Source organism: Halichoerus grypus, chromosome 9, assembly GCF_964656455.1.
Source record: "Halichoerus grypus chromosome 9, mHalGry1.hap1.1, whole genome shotgun sequence".
NCBI lineage: Eukaryota > Metazoa > Chordata > Mammalia > Carnivora > Phocidae > Halichoerus > Halichoerus grypus.
The window spans coordinates 29,778,185-29,799,698 of NC_135720.1; the positions used below are offsets into that span (position 1 = coordinate 29,778,185).

The 21,514-nt window shown below is 40.2% G+C and overlaps 1 protein-coding gene across 1 annotated transcript in view; it reads left to right on the forward strand.

Annotated features, from left to right (window-relative positions):
• The window catches only part of SGK1 (serum/glucocorticoid regulated kinase 1), a 109,502-nt gene that overhangs the window by 33,096 nt on the left and 54,892 nt on the right, over positions 1 to 21,514 (forward strand). Inside the window, exon 2 of the mRNA XM_036097438.2 lies at positions 9,842 to 10,057. Coding sequence (XP_035953331.1) covers positions 9,842 to 10,057 — 216 coding nt within the window. The remainder of the gene's footprint in view (positions 1 to 9,841; positions 10,058 to 21,514) is intronic.

The following is a 21,514-nucleotide window of genomic DNA, read 5'->3' on the forward strand; positions in this document are numbered from 1 at the left end:
CAAAATAAACTTTGTGAATGTCCTATTAATGAATATAGGAGAGAAAATAATGTCTTGGTCGTTGTGAAACACACATTCTAATAGGGGAAAAAGATAAGTAAAGCAGAGTAAAAGTGTGTGTCTTCCCATTTAAACAAATAAATACCAAAATGGATCAAGAAGCAGTGAGAAGTCAGGCGATGGGAGAGTGTCCCAAGTATGTGACTCTTAGCAGGACTACCCAGATGGAGAAGGTGGGTCAGAGGAAAGAGTCTGTACACAATCAGACTTAGGAGAGCAGTCTTAAAGACAACCACAAATCAAACAATATGGAGGAAGGTCTGGATGCACGGAGGACACAATGGGAGATAATTCAGACCCTAGGGGACTTGGTATCCAAGGCCAAGGAATGTAGATTTTACCATTTAGATGTTCTTCCATTTGTGTGGCACTTATTAGTGGGTCATGAAATCAACTCAGTGGGTTGTAATCAATATTTTGAAGGACTAGACTAGAAGAGAAAATGTGAGTGCATTTCCTGCAAAAAGGGTAAATTTGGGGGTGGTACCAGTTGTCTCAGTTGCATATATCTCTATATTTATTATAAATGTATATGAGTACAGGGATTTCTTATGGTACATCAGTCCTGACCAAACAGGTTTGAAAGTCACTGCTGCTGGTGATGGGGAATCACTGAACAATTTAAAGCAGAGACGAGATCAACTGTCGCCTTTAGAAAGATGCTGTGGTTCCAGTAAGAACAGATTTAAGGGGCAAGGCCATTTAGGAGATGGCTTTCGGAATCCAGAAAAAGGATATAGACTTGAGAATTAATGATAGATAAATCTGATGATTCATCTCTCCTCTCCATTTGCACTGCTACTATTCTGGCTTGGCCTTCATCATTTCTTTTGTAACCAACTCCTGACTCATCTAGCTACTTGTGTTCTTGACCATCTTATATCCATCCCTCACACCAAATTGAAGACGCATTTGACAATCCCACTCTCCTGTTTACAACACTTCAGGGACCACTTATTGCTCCATGTCTCAATCTTTCTGACCAGCTTCAGTTCCTGCCTCTCCTCTTTGGGCTCATTTTCTACACATCCCATGTAGATCCTTGCCTCCATATTTTGGCTTCTGTCATCCTCTCTGCTGGAAATAGCTTTTCCATTTTAATTCACCTGGCTTCCTTGAGCTCAACCTTCAAGACTCAGTTTAACCTTACTTCCTCCAGACAGCTTTCCTTGATTTCTCCCAACTGGGCCAAATACCCACCCCCCCCCCCATCTTTTTCTCACATGGCATTTTGTATAAAGCTCTCTCATTACATGGAGCATATAGCAAATATTAACCAAATATTCACCCAGTGCCAGGGACTGGGCTTACTTGTATCATTTCATTTCATCTTCACAAAACCCTGACGAGGTAGGTATTATTGCCCTGGGAAGGTGCAGCAATAGTTGTGGTGTTTTCAGCCAACCAGTGTTGTTCTAAAGCTCATGCTTTCAATTGTTCGGTACATTATGCACTTACTACATTTCGATAAACCACAAGCTCTTGGGTAAGTCTCTGAAATGCCGGCACCCTTGCTCAAAGATCATGCAAGCAACTGGGTTTCTTTGTGTCCCCACCACCCAGCAGAATGCCCAGCAGATAGCTGAGCTGGTGTTGAAACCTTTAAATGCTGCACGGTAGGCAAGCCAGGGAGGTCCTGAAAAGTGTCTGTTGGATCTGGCAATGAGGTTTATTGGCATCTTGTTGAAAACTTGTTTCAGTGGGGTGAGTCTCTTTGTCATGTTCTTCACTTTAGTCCCTGCAAATATTAGGTGGTCCATAAATATTGTTTACGGAATACACTGCAGTGGGCTGAGGAGTAATGTGAGGTGGCTTTCTTCACAAAGTGTGGCTAAGAAGGAAAGGAGTTCAGGTGGTGGTGAGAGTTTCTGGAACAAGGAAGTCTGTGGGTAAAAAGGGGAGGTGTTCTGTGTTTAGTTTGCTAGCTTTTTTAGAGATGTTGTAAGAATGTGTTGAATGTGCTAAGAGACAGTGGCCAAGAGAGGGAGAGGTAAAAAAAATATTAGAAAAGGGGATTTCTTGGAGGAACCAGGAGGGGAAGTTTCCAGAGCTCTGGTGAATGAGCTGTGGACAGACAGCTGGTTCTTCCCCAGGGGTCAGCCGAGCATCACCGTATTCCAAGCCTCAATTTTCATTTGCAAGGGAAATAACACATACTGTCCCTTAGATTTATTATCTGAAATAACTTTTTCCTGCTTCTTCTTTTTTCTTCTTCTTCTTTTTCTTTTAATATTCTAAATCCAGGGAAGACCAATTCAAATCAAAAGGATCAGCCCCGTATCTTAAGGGACTGAGAAAAATGTTACTTCTATTTCAAAAGGAAGCTTTCTGTCACTGAATTCCTGAGGTTTTTCTATTTAAAACTTGATGGGGTAGGGTCTGGTGAGTGCCTCAACGGGGAGGAAGAGGAGGGGGTTTTATATTTGTGGAGCTGGAAGTATAGGGCAAAGGCCTTATTTGGTGTTGAATTCTCCGAGAACTTGCTGGGGTGGGTGGGGGGCTGGCTGGCAGCTGTATGAGAAGAGGGAGCCCTGGGTGCTGCCCACTTGAGCAGCGTCATGGAGAAGGACGGAACTATGTGTGTCTTCTCTTTCCTTCCTCTTCTCCCAGTCCCCCTGGCCACCCTCCCCCAGACTCGGCCTGGGGAAACACCAGGTTAGACACTGAGCATCTAGAACAGGATGTAAGTACATTGGTCAATGCTGAGAGAAGAGGACTGGGAAATCCCAAGGGCAAATGGCACAGGAGAATGGGGAATTCCAAAAGCCACTCAGTCTTCTCAGGGCGCCTGGCCTGGGGAGGTACTGTGTGAGGGAAACAGTTACATAGAGCGTATTTATCACCTTGATGGAGGATGGTAGCAAAGCACGTTAAGAACTATAAATGAATACTGTTGTCAAAAATAATCAAGCAATTCCTATTTTTATTGCCTACTATTTGTAAGACCATATGCCAGCCTCTGGAGAATTAAAAAAAGCCTAAGAAGCTGTTCTCACCCTTATGGTCCAGTTGGAAAGATGACATAGGCATAATAACAACCAGTGAGCATAAAAGTTCCAAGGTTTGGGGCGCCTGGGTGGCTCACTCAGTTAAGCGTCTACCTTCTGCTCAGGTCATGGTCATGATCCTGGGGTCCTGGGATCGAGCCCTGCATCAGGCTCCCTGATCAGCAGGGAGTCTGCTTCTCCTTCTCCCTCTGCCCCCCCCATTCTCTCTCCCTCTCTCTCCCCTGTTCTCTCTCTCTCTCAAATAAAATCTTTAAAAAAAAAAAGTTCTAAGGTTTCATGTAAACAAATAATAAACACTACAGATATTCAAAGGAAAGAAAACTGTGATGACCCATATAGCTCAGGTGAATAAATCAGATTACTACCACTGACCTTTTATTATGTCACTGTTATATATTTTTTTAAAGAAACCTATATATATATATACTTTTTAAGATTTTATTTATTTATTTGACAGAGAGAGACACGGCAAGAGAGGGAACACAAGCAGGGGGAGTGGGAGAGGGAGAAGCAGGCTTCCCGCCGAGCAGGGAGCCCGATGCGGGGCTCGATCCCAGGACCCTGGGATCATGACCTGAGCCCAAGACAGATGCTTAACGACTGAGCCACCCAGACGCCCTCACTGTTATATTTTAAGAGCCAAGCTGTGAAGCCCCCTCAGGCACCAATATAAGAGGGATTTGCTTCCAGGAGTCTTCTCCTGACTTACATTAATGTCATAACCAGCCCACTGGCAGGCACCTTCTGGAAAAGAAGGAGGTGTGGAGGTCCCTTTTTATAACCAATTGAATTATCCAAATAATTCCCAATAGAAAACTCGATTGACTGTATCCAAATTGAAAGTAATTGTGGCATCATAGAAACAAAGTCAGTTTTCTCTGATAAAAACACACGCCCCTCCTGGAAATTGCAGAGTCGTGTCCAATGTCAAGGTCACTTGGATTTCAAGGAAAGCACAGCTCTTCACTCCCAGAAAACAAAAGCAATGAGACAAGAATCATCGTGAGTTCACAAAGAAGTACTTGACCACCCTATAGGTTTTCTGCATCGGTTGATATCATAATCAGCTAAACCATTTTAAATTAAGAGCAATATCTGTTTACTATTACATAATAGGAAAAAAAAACCACAAATGGAAAATCCCTAGAAGCTGGCTAATAATCTCTTTAATCACATCTGACAATTTTCTAGTCTGAGGGATTATTGCTTTGGGATACCTTTTTTTTTTTTTTCCTTCAAATAAAGAAATTAATAAAACCAGGGCAGACCGGATTTAACAAAGAGATTGGATTAAGATCTTATGTAAACCCTGTTCGGTAAGAGTAGCTGTACGGTTAAATGGCAGGGCCTTACTCTTTCACCCCGATGTCTCGAGACAGAATTGCTTCGGAAAAAAGTCGGAGGCAGTTGAGGGAATTCTGGCTTCGTTCAGGGTACGGAGGACGTCTCACCCTGGCCTGTGTCTGTTGACAAGGCTCTCCCCCAACGGTTGCTGCGTGGCTCGGGACACAACCAGGGCCCAGGGGGCCGAGGAGCCCGCGCTGCGCCTCACATCCGGGCATTCACTCGTCTCACACAGGCAGCTGCCGCCGCCTTCCCAGAGCCATTGTGCCTGGTCTCTGAGGAGCTCCCAGAGCCCCTCACGGCAGCTACTGCCCCCGCCCCCACCCCGGCTGAGCCTGAGGGGACACAGTAGGCCAGTTGGAGCGCCACCCCCCTGAGGGGCAGAGGCAGTGGGGCTTCCCTCCGCGGTTTTGGAGGGCACCTTGCCCGCCGCCGAGGCCGGGGGGAGAGCCCCGCACGGTCACTCACCACCCAGCCACTCTGGAGATGGAGTGAACATCATAAGCCGAGTCCTTAATCGGGCCTGTGAAAACCACTTGGGAGGCTACAAAGCCAACACAATTCGTAAAGGAGTAGCCGGGAAGGCACATGGTGAAGTCAGAATAAGGACCCAGCCAAAGGAGATGAAGCATTTCAAGAGCTATAGCAGGTCGTGAATGACAGCAACAGTCCCACAAAACGGATCACTGTACCTATTTTTGTAACACCTTTCTCCCTGGTGCTTCTGGAAAAATGGAATATTTCTAAATTTCCCTCGCCACATTCTCTGGAGAGAGAGAGAGAGAGAGAGAATATCACGTTCCCATGTCCCTAAGACTCAGAATGGGTTAATTTCTTGAAGGTTATTCGGAACCCTGGGGCTTTCTAAGGAAATAGCACCCCTACCCAAACCTCGCCCTCCTGGAATGTGTTAAGGCACAAAACACATACCTGCTCTTAGAAGACTTGAGTAAATCACATGTTTCAGTAAGTTTAAGTGAAATATAATAGATTCTAATAATCAAAGCCCCTTACCTTACAGAAATATGAGCTTAACCCCTAGCTCCAGGCAAGTCATTGGGTCTTTTCCCCCAAAAGACTTCAGGGGAAGACGGTTGTTTGTTTCCAGTCTCCATGTTTGCAGCTTGAATCTTTCCTCTGAAATTCAGACTTGATGGTCCAGGTGCCTATCTGAGAGCTCACTTTGATGTCCTAAAGCCTTAGCACCTCGGAAGTCTTTACTGTAAAGCTGCCTGCCTTCTCAGGGAGGCCTTCCTTTCTCATAAAATTACAGTAGAGCCCTCCCACCTCCAGTGATCCTGATCGATCCTCTCTGCTTCATTTACTACCTTACATACTATAATTCACTTATTCATTTTATGAAATAAATAATTTATGCCCTTAATAAATAAATTTATTCCCTTAGCCATAACTCAAACTCCGTAAGGGAAGGTTTCGAGAATGGCTAGGTTATGCCTGACATACAGTTGGTCGTCAATAATGAATGATGAACGAGGGGCGCCTGGTGACTCAGTCAGTTAAGCATCCAACTCAAGGTTTCAGCTCAGGTCATGATCTCAGCGTTGTGAGATTGAGCCCCGGGTCAGGCTCTGTGCTGAGCGCAGAGTCTGCTGGAGATGCTCTCTCTCCCTCTCCCTCTGCCCCTCCCCGCGCTGGTGTGGGCTCTCTCTCTTTCTCTCTCTTTAAATAAATGAAATCTTTAAAAGAAAAAAAAAAGAATGATGAATGAATGAATGAAAGTTAAAATGTTGAGAGCATTAGATTGTTTTTTGAAGAAGTTAGAAGATGAGGCTCCTGAGTGGCTCAGTCGGTTAAGCGTCTGTCTTTGGCTCGGGCCATGGTCTCAGGGTCCTGGGATCAAGTCCCACATCGGGCTCCCTGTCAGCGGGGAGTCTGTTTCTCCCTCTGCCCCTCCCCCTACTCCTTCTCTCTCTCTCTCTCTCTCTCTCGCTCTCTCTCAAATAAATAAAGTCTTAAAAAAAAAGAAAAGAAAAAGTTAGAAGAGATCAAATCATTTTATTTCTACTTCATGGAACTCTAGTTCGTACTTAATTCTACCTGGTAGAATAACTTCAGGGGGGTGGCGCCTGGGTGACTCAGTTGGTTGAGCATCCAACTCTTGATTTCAGCTTGTGTTCTGGTCTCTTGGTTATGGGATGGAGCCCAGCATCGGGCATGGTGTTCGGCACAGGAGTCTGCTTGAGATTCTCTCCCTCCCTCTGCCTCTGCCCCTCCCCCTGCTCGTGCCCTCTCTCGCACTTTCTCTCTCTCCCTCAAAATAAATAAATAAAATCTTTAAAAAAAAAAAAAGGAATAACTTCAGGGGTCAAGTGGTGACCTTAAAGGTGTGAGGTCTATTTGACTAGGGTTTTATTTGACAGCCTTGTTTATTTGTTTGCTTGGGGTGTTTTTGTTTTGTTTTTAAATTTAATTGCACTCCCAGTTTGCCATAGTCCCTACCGCTCCCTATGTTCATACACTGGTCCTAGGGTTTTACACATTTCCTGTTCCTGACAGCCTCTGAAGACATTGAGTTTGACAGCTTCTACCCTGGTAGAAATTGGTTCAATGAATTGCTTAAACCATTAGGTATAGTTTTAACCACATAATAATTTACAGTGTGTCTTTGGGCAAATTACTAATATCTTTGGGTCTCTTCCAACTCTGAAATTCTATAAAGACATCTATTGGTTATTTGACAGCATATGCTCAAGGTCATCTGAACTATTTTGGGTAATTCTTAGCTGGGCATCAAATGAAATGACAATCCTGTATGTGATTCTTAGTCCCAGTGATTTCTAATATACAACAGATCACTTAAGTTTATAGATCAATGTATACTTTGAATTGAGATATAATGTCTCTAAATTCTCATCCTTTGGTAAAACCAGTTTGTTTTTTCTATGAATCTAATGAAAACTTAGATTCAGTCACATGGACATTCTTCCATTATAAATTGAATAATTGTAAGACAGTATTGCATAAGATTTGCTCTAAATAACGTGGTCCATAAATTTAAGATTTACATTTCAATATACCAAGGTTCTTAATCAGTCAGGCCATATAAATTCATTTGAAGATAAATCTTTTTAAAATTCCATTCGTAGAAACCCCAAAGTTAAATCTACTTGGCAAAAGAGACATTGAAAGTAAGCCAGAATAAAAGATTGAATTTAAAATACAAGGTTGGCAACTAATCAAGAATGGTCACCAGACTTCAAGCTCAAAACCTTCTGAATAAGAGTAATAAAAAACATTTTCCATCTCTAATGAAATTTAGTACTTTTTAGATTGATCAAAAACACATTTAGTCTTGGGGCGCCTGGGTGGCTCAGTCGTTGGGCATCTGCCTTCGGCTCAGGTCATGATCCCAGGGTCCTGGGATTGAGCCCCACATCAGGCTCCCTGCTCCGTGGGAAGCCTGCTTCTCCCTCTCCCACTCCCCCTGCTTGTGTTCCCTCTCTCCCTGTGTCTCTCTCTGTCAAATAAATAAACAAATAAATCTTAAAAAAAAAAAACACATTTGGTCTTAACATCAGGAAAAGAGATTCTATTGTAGTCTCAAACTTTTAGAGTTTCATTTAGACTTTCATTAATGAATCAAATAAACACTTTGAATATACCTACTCATATGTTAATGGTACCCTGGAGTGCAAGAAATACTGAAGGATACCTCCCAAATATTAACATTTGGATGGTAAACTCAAAAAGATATTTTAAATGGCTACTGAAAAGAGTACCTATAAATAAAGCAATTAAAAGACACATATGTAACCAAAGAAAGAAATATGATGATTTTAACTGTTTGAGATTCTTATAAACTTTAAAAGAAATTATTCTTGGGGCGCCTGGGTGGCTCGGTCATTAAGCGTCTGCCTTCGGCTCAGGTCATAATCCCAGGGTCCTGGGATGGGTCCTGGGATGGATGCATCTGGCTCCCTGCTCGGCGGGGAGCCTGCTTCTCCCTCTTCCACTCCCCCTGCTTGCGTTCCTGCTCTCACTATCTCTCACTCTGTCAAATAAATACATAAAATCTTTAAAAAAAAAAAATTTATTTTTTGAAAAATTACACTGTAAAAAGAAGGAAAACTAAAACACCTGTAATCAATGAATATAAGAATGAATATAACAGTTTTTATTTTGCCTGTTACTTTCTTGCTTTGTCTGTAGGTAGTACATATATTTTTACATTTGTAATTATAGTGATTGAACAATTCTGTATTTGGCTTTTTTTTTTCATATAATTATGTTCTAAGCATTTTCCATATTGCCAGAGTCTTCATATTTATTATTAGTAATAGCATAACATTCCATCAAATTGCTCAAGTCTTCCTTTGCTATTGCAATTTTAGTTTCTTCTCAGTCTATCCTTAAAATATTTAATTGTAACATTACTATAATTCAGTACTGTCATTTTATTTCTTTGTTCTTTTGGTATGTGCTGATTTCACTGATTGGCTTAAATCCTCAGGAGTTTCAAAGATCATGGAGACACATATTAAATCAAGATACATTTCAAGCATTCAGTGACCACAAGTCTTATAGTGCTGTGATGCTTGTTAAAATTCCATTCTCGTAAAGGAATAGATTCTGGATTCAAGGTGACTTTACTCAATACCAGCACTGTGTCTTGGGAAAATTTGCTTCAGCTCTCTGTGCGTTTGTTTTCCCATCTGTAAAATGGGATTAGTAATACTAAAATTGTTCTGAGGATTAAACAAGACAATGGGTGTCAAACATTTACAACAATGCCTTTTATATTTAAGATGCTATAGAAATAATATCCCTTTTCATATTAGAAAAGCTTTATATATTCTCTGTGCCTTACAGGAATTCTACATGTAAACAAAACAAGTGGTGAATTTTTAAATTTTAAAAACAACTCTGAGATAATTTCTTAACCAGAAGCAACTTCTTTTATAATCAAGTTTTTGCAACAGTGAAATATATGTCAGTTCATTTAGCAGCAATTGGGTCCTAAACTAGCAATCGTAGGTTAGTGTTTCCTCCAGTAAGAATAACTAGCAATTCGTCTAAGACATTTGTGAATCATTCTGTCAGCATAATCGTAATAGTACGAGTAAAAGTAAAATAGTCACCATCTACTGAACACTATGTGCCAGGCAAAACAATTGGGCATTTAAAAACATTGTAAAATCTTCATGACAACCTGGGAGGAAATATTATTATCCCAATCATTCCCAGACAGGGAAACAGACTCGGCAAGATGAAATGACCAGCCAAAACCCACACATGCCTAAAAAGCGATTGGTCCTAATTGACCCATTTGGATTGTATTAAGACTTGAAAGATGGAGAAGTCATGAGACTGAGTTCTCCCTTTATGAGTATCCATCCACCAAGTTTCCCACTGGAGTCCCATTAACCATCACAGGAGGTAAAATATATTTTCTCCTTTGTATGTTGTAGGTACGAAGATGGATCAAGAGCCCAATGGTCAGTGTGGACAAGCATCAGAGTCCCAGCCTGAAGTACACAGGCCCCTCAGTCATGCACATCCCACCAGGAGAGCCAGATTTTGAGTCTTCCTTGTGTCCAACGTGCCTGGGAGACCATGCTTTCCAAAGAGGTGTTCTCCCTCAGGAGAAAGAGTCATGTTCATGGGAAACTCAATCCGGGTGTGAAGTAAGTTCATTTTCCTCTGGATCCATTACCCTGAAAGGATTCTAGGCCTTTGTTTTTCTTGTATTCGTACCACAGTATGCCAAAAAAACCAAAACCAAAACCAAACATATTTAATACACATGTATAAAGCTTCTGAGGAAGATACAGAATGTGACATTTGCTAGCCCACTGTACTAAATTTGGGGGGTCAGGGGGAAGGGGAGAGGGAGAACCTCAAGCAGGCTCCATACCCAGCATGGAGCCCGATGTGGGGCTTGATTCCACAACGCTGAGATCATGACCTGAGCTGAAATCAAGAGTCAGATGCTCAACTGACTGAGCCACCCAGCCATCCCAGTACTAATTTTTCTTAATAGCCTTTATTAGAAAAATTTTAGCTTCACAGCAAAATTGAATGGAAGGTATAGAGATTTCCCATGTACTCCCTGCCCCCACACAAATATAGCCCCCTCCACTCTCAACACTCCTCACCAGAGTGGTGTATCTGTGCCAGCTGAGGAACCTATGTTGACATGTCATCACCCAAAGACCATAGTTGGTATTAGGGTTTGCTGTTGGTCTTAAGTTTGGACAAATTCATAATGACATGCATCCATTTTTAGAGTATCATATAGGGCAGTTTCACTGCCCTAAAAATCCTCTGTACTCTCCCTGTTCATCCCTCCCCTCTCCTATACCCTGGCGACCATTGACCTTTTCACTCTTCACGGTTTTGCCTTTTCCAGAGTTGGAATATAGTTGGAATCATACAGTATGCTGCACTGACTTTAATGCTGTTCCAAGACTGATACAACCATATTTTGGCCAACTAGAAATCCTTCATAAGTTGTTTGATCACACAGAGATCAATTCTTATATAATGCAAAAAATATATCATAACCGTCATCGACAGGTTTGTAGCCTTCACTGAAGTGTTTATCTCAATCTGATTTGACCCACAAGAGAGCACTATATCAACCCATATTTCACTATTTTTCCCATATGCAGTACTCATATTATTTCCTGTATACTCAGATTTTTCACTAAGACTTAATTTATCCTACTCCGCCAAGAGTTTTGTTTATTGTTTTTCAATTTGGTTAATCCAAGGAAGCCAGATAACTGACTTATCTTGCAGGTTCTGAGATTTCAAAAATTTAAGATTGTATTTTTCACTTATAACTCAGTTAGGCTTATATTTATTTTGACTTTTTAAACCCTTAGATTAAATGCTTATGTTATTTTTATCATCTTATTAACATAAAACCACAAATTAGGAAGACAGTACATGTTATTACAAAGTACAATTAATTGCAAATCATCTACCAATACATTATTTTAGAACAGTGCATTATAAGATGATAAATGTTAATAACTCCTTCCGGCTTTTTGTTTTTCCTGAAGGAAATGTTTTCCAGAGATAAAGGAATCATTTTAGCTGCTAAAAATGCCTGACTCTGAGTTCAACTCTAGGATATGCGATGTCTCAGAATCTGTTTCCTGCCTACTTTCTAAGGCTACTGGAAAGATCAAATGAGATAACACATATAAACTATTTCATAACCTAGAAAGTGTCATGCAAATAGAAATCATTATTACTTAGCTTGCTGATTTACATAGTAGCTAAGCCTATGAATCTGTAACACTAAATTAGACCTCCATGACTAGGTTAGCACTTTGCTGATCTATGGACATTTGCCGTGGCGCATTTGTTGTTTAGCTAGACATTGGCTCAACTCCAGGTTGACCATAGAAGGGAATAAATAGATTCTAAATGCAAGGACTGGCAAACTTTTTCTGCAAAGGGCCAGAGAGTAAATGTCTTAGGCTTTGCAGGCCATTCAGTCGCTGTCATTTCTGTTCAGCTGTGCCCTGTAGGGAAAGCAGCCATAGATAATATACAAATGAATGCGCCCAACTGTGTTCAAATAAAAGTTTTTATTTACAAAAACATGTGGCTGGTCCACCAGCCTTAGTTTGCAGACTTTTAGACTCTTAGAGTCGAAAAGAATTTGCCAACTCCTTAGAGTCTAAAGAACTATTCATAACTTAGAGGTAGAAAGAGGGCTCTAGAAATCCTACACAGAGCACAAAGGCCTAGTACTAAATGTTTACTTGAGGGCCTGGTATATGGCCCATTTGTTAGGAGCTAGGGATAGATTAATGAATAAATGGAATTCCATATAAGAGGAAACAATAAACAAAGAGCTGGAAGGAATTTAAGGCAACACTGTGATTCATCCTTTTACTTTATCTGGAATAATAGGTGAATCATTCTCCGATTTACAATGGATAAACTGGCTCTGACTTTGCTGAGCTTTTTTCTTAAGGTCACCACAAATCAAGAAGACACTTGATATGTTAACCATTTAACAATGAACCTACATTTTGGGTTCCTATTGGGATTAAACCATGAGACAGTTCCTTGAGAAGGCACCTCTGCCCTTTCAGGAAGTGGCCTTGTGTGATAAGATGGAGAGGCTGTTAGATACACGGGCCTAGTAGCAAAGACTCTTAATTTTTTCCTCTGACAACTCCTGATGTGGATAATTTTAAGCAAGTCATTAATTCACCCTTCCCCTTCAGTGTTCCCTCCTATGAAAATTGAGATTATTCACGCTCGCCATCTGGTCTTTTCTGGGTTTTTTAGGTAATTTGAGGATGAGATGGGATTTTTTAAATATTTTGTACGTGTAAACTTACGTGCAAATAGTGTGCTGGAGTCAAGCAACCCACATTCTGATGCTTTGCCACAGTCAATATACAAACTCGAGCAAGTCACAAAACCTCTCAAACATATGATGAGCCTAACCCCGTTAACTCTAAAGCCCTTTTTAGTCTGAAATCCTACAGTTGGAATTTGATGATCTATAAATGAAAATAAACTCTGTACCTGGCATGAAAAGATAAAACATAGAAAATGAGGTAAGAATGTTTTAAATAAAATAAGAGAGCACATCGAATGCTAGTCCTTTAAGAATATGGGGGGGGTGGGTTCTGACTTTAAAAATAGTACATTCTAGGGGCGCCTGGGTGGCTCAGTTGGTTAAGTGTCCGACTTTTGATTTTAGCTTAGGTCATGATCTCAGGGTTATGGGATCGAGCCCCATGTGGGGCTCCACACTGAGCGTGGAGCCTTTTAAGATCCTCTCTCTCTGTGCCCCTCCCCCCCACTCATGCACGCACGCACTCTCTCTCCCAAAAAATAATAATAATTCAAAAAATAGTACATTCTAAATGCTACTTTTAATGTCCAAAACTTGGTAAGAGTTATATTGCAGCTAGTTTGTGCCAGGCTTTGCCAATAGTCTAGTTAGTGGCTTTTAAACATGTTTCTCCCATGGAAGAAACTAGGATATATGTATTGCCAATAAATCACCCAGAAGAATAACAATATTGTGATGTTACTAGTAGTGCTGTCTAAAATGGACTGTTTACACATTAAACAGACCTTTATGGAAATGGGATGGTAAGATGATAACACTGAGCTCTGCAAGCTATTACTGAGTAATACATGCTAGTGGAACTCAAGCTGTAGCATTTCAGTCCGAAATCAACTTTTGGGCCATAAAGAAATGGAAACCAAAGTAGCTTTTCAATGGGTGCATGCTGACTAAACATATTCACAGACTGTTCTGTACCATCTCTCTCACAGCCCCTTCAACATCCAGATCAACTAAGCTGGAAGGAAAGGAAAAGACTGTTTTAGAATAGGGATAGGGAAGGAAATCTAGAATAAAGGAAAGCATAGGACTGTTCAAGAAGGCAGCCTAAGCATAAAATGTCCTCTCTCCTTCCTGCCTTAAATGACAGGAAAACACACACACATACGCACACATTTTAATTTATAATAGTGCTAGAGAACAAGGTATGCCATTGTATAAATGAGAGACAATTAAGAATCTCTGAAAAACAGAAGGCAGGTAGGATTATGAAGTCCATGAGGAAACCACAGTCCAAAAGGGTCACATCAAATAACCACTCCAACAGATGGGAACACTACAAGCCTACGTATTCGGAAAGGACTCAGTAAGTTGGAAAATAAAGATGTTCTGGGCAAGGTCTAATAAAAGGAATGTAGTTTTAGCAATATAAATTTTAGACAAAATACAATCTAAGACAAAAAAATTTCAAAAAAACAAAGAGGAATATTTCACATTGATGAAAGATATCTGCCAAGAAGATAAAACATTCACAAACCTGGGGCACCTGAGTCGCTCAGTTAGTTAAATGTCTGACTCTTGATTTCGGCTCAGGTCATGATCTCAGGGTCATGATCTCAGGCTTGTGAGATTAAGCCCCATGTCAGGCTCTGTTCTTAATGGGGAGTCTGCTTGAGATTCTCTTTCTCCCTCTGCCCTCCCCCCCGCCCACATACATGCTCACTCTCTCTCTCTCTCTCTCAAATAATAAATAAATAAATCTTAAAAAAAAATTCACAAACCTTTTTGTACTTAACTACACAACATGGAGATCTTTAAAACAACCACTAATAGAAATACAAAGAAAAATTAGTTGATTCGTGTCATGGAAATTTTTATCATACTTCTAGAGTCTTTCGAGAAGACTAAAAATATGTAAGGGTAGAGGATTTTAATAAAACAATTAACCAAATATGATTTATGTGGAAATTTGTATCTAATAAACAAAGAAAACACATTATTTTAAGCATACATGGAACAATTGCATAAACTGACCAAGAATTAGATCATGAAGCATATCTCATCAAATTCCAAAAAGCAGAAATCACACAGGCCACACGAGCTGATTATAATTTGGTAAAATTAGAAACTAACAACAACACGAGAGCCAACTGCCATCCCCAGCCAATCCTTTCACCTAGAATCCATGAACACCCTACTATTAACTCTGGGTTTACTTAGAAAACGAAAAAAGGAAATTAAAATCGTTTAAGTGCTTATTCCACCACCAAAAAATGCAAAATGAAACAATGAGATTGTATTTCCTTTTAATCCATCAGACTGTCAAAGGGTTGAAAAGATGGATAATGTCATAATGGTAAAAATATGGGCCAAAATGCTGCTGGTAGAAGTTTTTTGGCAATGTTCCTCTACTAAAAATTTTAAGATCTCATACCTTTTAGTTTAGCAAATCTATGTGTCCACATCTACTCTCAATACATCCTCGCTTATGTAATACTGGGGATGGGTACAATGATAACCATTGTGATATTGGAGATGGTAAAAAAAAAAAAAAAATGGGGGCGGGGGAACATCTGCAGGTAACAAAACTGTAAACTCAGAGGGAATTGTTGATTATGGCATCTCCATATTGCAGAACAGTATGCAGCAGTTAAAAATGATGTCCATATGTACTGATATATCCCAACTTATATTAAGTTAGGAAAGCAATTTGAAGGTGAATATATATATATAGCATTAGCATTGTCACATTTCTTTTAAACATCATATTTTTCTCTCAATGTGTATGTATGTGTGTATCTATGAATGTTTATGTGCACACATGTTTGTATGTCTGTGTGTAAAAATGCAAGTAAAAAGATCTGGAAGTATGTTCATCAAACTGAACTGGTGATTACCCCTTCCGGGGATTAGAATCGAGAAGTAATGAGGTGGGGAAAAATAGTCAAGAAGGACTTCAGCTTTGTCTCTACTGGCTGAGTTTTTCAAGACCATCATAATATATTACCTGTGGGTTTGGGGAAAATGCCATGCCCACCAGGAGACTCACTTGTAGAAAGTAAATAGTTACAACTCAGTCCTATTGGTTGAAAGTCAGGCACCACCACAAAGATGGTTTCCAACTGTAAGACCATTGCATCTGGAAATGGACAATGCATGATCTTTATGCTTCCGCAGCACCTTGCTTATACTTCTGTTTGTCAGTTATGCTGCCCTGCCCTGTGTGATGTCTTTATGTGTGTCCATTTATTCTCTACGCTCCCCGCAGTCATCACATCTAATGCTTGTTCATTTTCCTGTCTCCTCCAGACCTTGTGTACGTGCTGTAAGGTTGATGTGTTCTTTTTTTCTCTTTGCCTTTATTAGCTGAAATTGAAATTTTGTTCATGAAAGTGTTTTGAACATGAAAAGGAGAGATTAAGGCTGAAAAGTCTGCAGCCCATGCTGGCTGGAAATCATGTGCATTCCAGAGGCACCGCATGGCCAGGGCTCACGGCTGATTCTCATTAAGCTTGTCCTCTCATATGGGATCTATTTGGCAGAGTGAGGATTTCCTCAGACTCCTCTGTCTTCCAACTGAAGGAAGCTTGAAAGCTGCTTAGTCAGCGACCAACAGCTGAAGCCAGGGCACCATGCGCTGTTTTTAAGGCCCTAGTGAAGTCAATCCTCCGGAAGGAGCCAGCCAAGTTAATAACTTGGAGAAGTTATTAACACGTTACTACAGACACAAGAATTAACATTGGGTCTTTGCCATGATGAAATGTAAGGTCACTTCCTCTTCTTCCTCCTCAGCGATTCACCAGAGACAATAATAGAAGGCACTTCTAATTAAGCAGACTACACTGTTCTGGGAGGGAGTCGGCCCCCAGAGGCTTGTTCAGTGTCTGAGACACTTACCTCCATCTGTTAGGCTACCACAGCCCAAGAAGGCGCACCGTTACCATTTTATTTCCTCTCAAAATAGTTGAGCTGTTTCTTTGAAGCCCAGGAAGCTCAGTACCAAGTGGTCACTGAGCAATAGTTTCCACGCTGACTTATTTTCATATCGCCTTGAGTTTTTCTGATCCTTCTTAAGAGGAGGCTATAAAAAATATACTTAAATCATCCAGATGGCTTTATAGATTTCTGGCTTCTTTCAATTTACATAGTTAAAAAAAAATTTTTTTTATGAAGGCTTATAGGGAATAAAATAATAGTGCTTCTATTGCCCTCTTCCCCCAGTTTTCTGCTCTTGGCATGACATATTATGGTCTCTGAAGGATGTATGGCAATTTCTAGGCTTATCGCTCATAATGGTTCTTGTTCTGCACCAGATTTTATGCCATGTAATCCTTGAGAAAGCACTCATCACATAAAACAAAAGATGAGACTGCTAAGGGGGTAGGGGGACAAGAAAAAGCCCCCCTTTTTATTGCTCTGTATATGTAGAATGTAGTGGAGTAGATGACATTCTATCCAGAAATCCTGAGCTCTACATCCAGCTCTGCCTCTGGCAGGTCACAAGACCATAGGCATGTTCGCATGTTACTTGATCATCTGAGGCTCTCCTGCAAGCCCTGAAGAAAACAGTGCTGCCCACCTCACAGGACCGATGAGAGGATGGAGAGCAAATGAGCTCTTAAGAAAAACAAAAATAAAACCATAGGCAGGAACACGTGGGTGGCTAGACATTTAAGCGCTGGACTCTTGGTTTCGGTTCAGGTTGAAACTGAGGGTCCAGAGATCGAGCCCCGTGTGGGGCTCCGCTTTCAGCAGGAAGTTGGCTTGAGATTCTCTCTCCTTCTCCCTCTGCCCCTCCTGCTTGTGCACTCTCCCCACCCCCCTCAAAATAGACAAATCTTTAGGGAAAAAAAACGTAAGCGGCATTTGAAATATTATTAGTTGGCAAACACATCTAAGTGTAGTAAAAGCTGAAAAGACTTTAAAACAAGTAAATCAGTCTTAAGCAAAACATTCATCACATTTTCAAGCTTTCCTCATTAAAATTAATAATAATAATAGTAATAATAATAAAATACTACCTGGAAAATAATATGTCTTAGGAAACATTAAAAATGACTCAGTAAGTTGCCCTCTTAAGATAGTGAAAATTCCTATAATTACTATTGTCATTATATATCTGAAATTATTATTCTAATACTGAGGCAGAATTAGAAGATAGCTCCCCCCCCCAAAAAAAAACCTTCGAATTCTTTTCACCAAAAAGGCGACATTTTAAAAATTGTTTATTTCAGGCAGGGGTATATAAAATAGACGAAACTCTATTGGTTTCTCTTTGAAGTTTTCAATATTTTTTCCTTTTGTTCTACAGTAATTTGAAATGTCCTAAGTGACTTCTAATTCAAGCAATTCTCTTTGGCCAAGAGCCAAAGGAAAGATTGCCTTGTCATCCAAAGCTTCTGCTAAGAGCTATTGGCTGGCCGAAATACCCATTTTTGGGTTTTATGTCTTTTAATATCAGTCCACCTCTTTTCTAACTTTTCCCCATGATTTTCAAAATTCAGGTAAGAATTATTATAGCAGCATTGTTGAGATGTTTAAAAATAATTCCATTTTCTTTGTATAGCAGCTATGTTTTGGTTCGTGTTCTCCCTCAGTTCCCTCCCCGCCCCCGCTCCCCGCGTACTTATCTTGTACCTGCTTGTTGTCATAGTGAATATGTGATAGTGAAGCTGTCATTTTCTCACTTAGCATTCATTGGAAATATGTATATGTTGTCACATAAGTTTAATAACTATCATTATGGTTAACATCACCTCAAATTTATATCATTCTATGTAACCATCTACCTCCTGTTAGTACTTTCATGTTATTAATTTTTTTCTCTTTTTGATAAGGCTGCAAGTGATTTTTTTCCCCTCAATTTGAGTAACCTTGGGATAAAGCGAACCTTGGTATAAATCCCCAGTAATAGAGTTTGAAAATAATTATGGTGCCTGTCAAAATACTTCTGAGACCAATTTAGAAAGAGCTGAGTCAATCCAGCATTATATGAACAAAGCATTATATAGCACACCTTCCCTTGAGGGTAGTGGCATGTTTTAATTTTTGTTACTTTAGTTAAATGATACTTCAATGATGGGATATGCATTTCTTTGATTACCAAAAAAATTAAGGAATTTTTCCATTTTAAAATTTATGACTTGTAATTCATCATGGGAATGATTTCATTCTATCCTTGCCTCTTTCTCTGTTGCAATTTTTTGTTCATTTTCATCGAGTTAAATGAATTCTTTCTATGTAGATCCAAATTCTCTTTTAATCCTATCTGTGGCAGATTTTTTTCTCCCAGTCTGAATCTTGATTATTACATTCTCAAAAAATGAACCAGGTCTGCTTTTTGGACCATGAGAGGAAATGTCTATGTTCGCTTCAAGCTAAAATAGGCACACCCTCTTCCTTCAGAAAAGGTACTGAGCAGGGCCCTGTTGCCAGCAGAAGGATTGCATGTGAAAGAATGCCAGGTCCGAGGTGAGTATGGCTTTCTGCCTGTGCCATGTGTACATTTCATATCTGGCCAGACAGCTCGATAACTAGGAAGCAGGCTCCTCCTCGTCCAAGTGTACTTCTGTGTTTTCAGTCCATGTTTCCAGGGTTCTTAGAGCCAGGAGGCCACCTCCATCCAATTCAGTGCTGCCTTTCTCTCCCAGAGACAAGAACCAGAGCTCTGGAGGAGAATTCTGCCAGGGCCCAGGACATAGGTGGAGGCAGCGCGGACTCCATGTCTCTCACGCTCCCCTCTAGGCACCGACCGAAGTACTGTTTATCCACAACTCGGCACACGCTTCTGCTGTGTTTAAAGACATGATTCAAGGCACCAAAGTTAAATTTGAGAGATGAACCTTTGGGGTAAAATCAGTTTCTGCCTGCACTTGTAGCTCACTTCATTTTATGACCCATGCTCTCCTAGGAGTTACATCCTACCAGTACACCTCCTTCCCAGGTGATAAGTCTGGAAAGGGATAAGGGAATCCATCCAGGCTGTTTAGGACATAAAATATTCCAGGAAAGTTCCTCCCTGCCTTCTCCTGGAAATCTCTAGCCAGTGCTTACTGGCTTACCCTTGGGTTGGAGCATATTTTGTTGGCTCTTGTTGTATGTAACCAAATCTTTCCTTCTTCTAATTAAACTTACTCCTTTCAGTATAGTCCTTCCCAGAAACCATAAGGCTATTTTCCACTAAAATAATATCCCTTCTTAGTAGTTTTGAGACTTTGAAAATTTTAAAAGAAGACTTTTTATAAACTACTAGAAGTCTACAAGCAAGAGCAAAATTTAAGGAAATAAAGCAAAGTTTAACGGTATGCCATTTGATTTTTTGCCATTATTTCTTTTTTTCTCAAGGTTTATGCTATATTTTCCCTGGATTACTTATTGAAATGATAGAATTTAATCTATTAAGTAGCATCCCTGTAGTGTAAACTACTCCATAAAGAACAAATTAAACAAGAAACGAACAATTTGGGGAAAAGATTTAATGATAATTTCTTAAAACAGTGTCACAATTCTAAAAATTACCTTTGGGAACCTGAAAACACGCTTCTTACAAACCTTTTAAAGAAAAAGGAAGTAAAAGTGATTAATATCACCTTGATACTTCCTGTTCATATAAAGTAAATTGCTCCTCGTTCATTCTGCTTACAGAGAACCTCAGACAAATACTTAAATGTGCCAAAACATGCATTGGCCCATGGTATTCAGGATGAATAAATCATTTTATTTTCACTTGTCACTAATGTTAGAGAGCCCCTTGTCTTTGTGAGCTAGTAAGTGAATCAATCTATTTCTAGGCAAGACTCTAGCAAAGATCAATTTGGGTGACATCATCTCTTGAGAAAATCATCACAACCAGCCGAGTACACCAATATTATGTAAGTGACTCAGCTCTATTCCATAAGAAGATTAAACTTCTCTTATCGACCTTGAGTAGTAGACGTTGGCATAAGAACCTGTTAAAACTCCCTTTGAAGTCAGTCCAAACTCCACAGCTTGCTATCTATAATTTTAGTTTACTTTTCCAGTGTCCATCAGCCTTGATAACTGTATATACATAATTCTATTCTGAAATCACTCTTCTCTCTTACTCTGGTAGGTGTTTTCCCTTTGACTTGATTATAAAATAACCATTTCAGGAGATTCACCTAGATTTCTATTTGAGGGAAAATGCAAGAATTCAACAGCTCTGGATGGGTTAGATATGTAGCAGACAGGCGGCTCCCTAGTTAAGTAATAGGGAGCGGGGGTTATAAGTCTTTATAGATTAGAAAATGCTAAATGCATTACCTTAGTGGTACCAAAAAAAGAAAAGAAATTAATGACCCTTAGAGTTCTCTTTTTGCCTTTAGAATTGTATGTACCAGCTACACTGAGTTATTTTTAAAGCAATCAATCTGATACCAGCATGAAAGCAGACCTTTCAGGTAGTAACCACCTATGCAAAATGGTGACAGGGACACGAGAATGCCAAATCCCCTCCCAGCCCATGACAGAGCCTTGGTTTGCTCTCTCAGCTAGTGTTTGTTGAGAGTTTCTATTATAGGCCAGACAGTTAAAGTATCCCATGCAGTGATTCCAGGAGAGGAGGGAAATATTGACAAGTAACCAGGCAGTCATAATCACTGGGATACATACCACAGGGGAAGGTATGGACTGCACATAAGAGGGTCCCATAGCTAACTATATGGGGTTCAATGAAGGCTTCCCAACGGAAGAGTAATTTCAACTAAGAGGTGAAGGATGAGTGAATTAGTGAGGTAGGAAAGGATGGGGATAAGAAGCCCAGGCAGATGAGACAAATAACCAAACATCTGGAGGA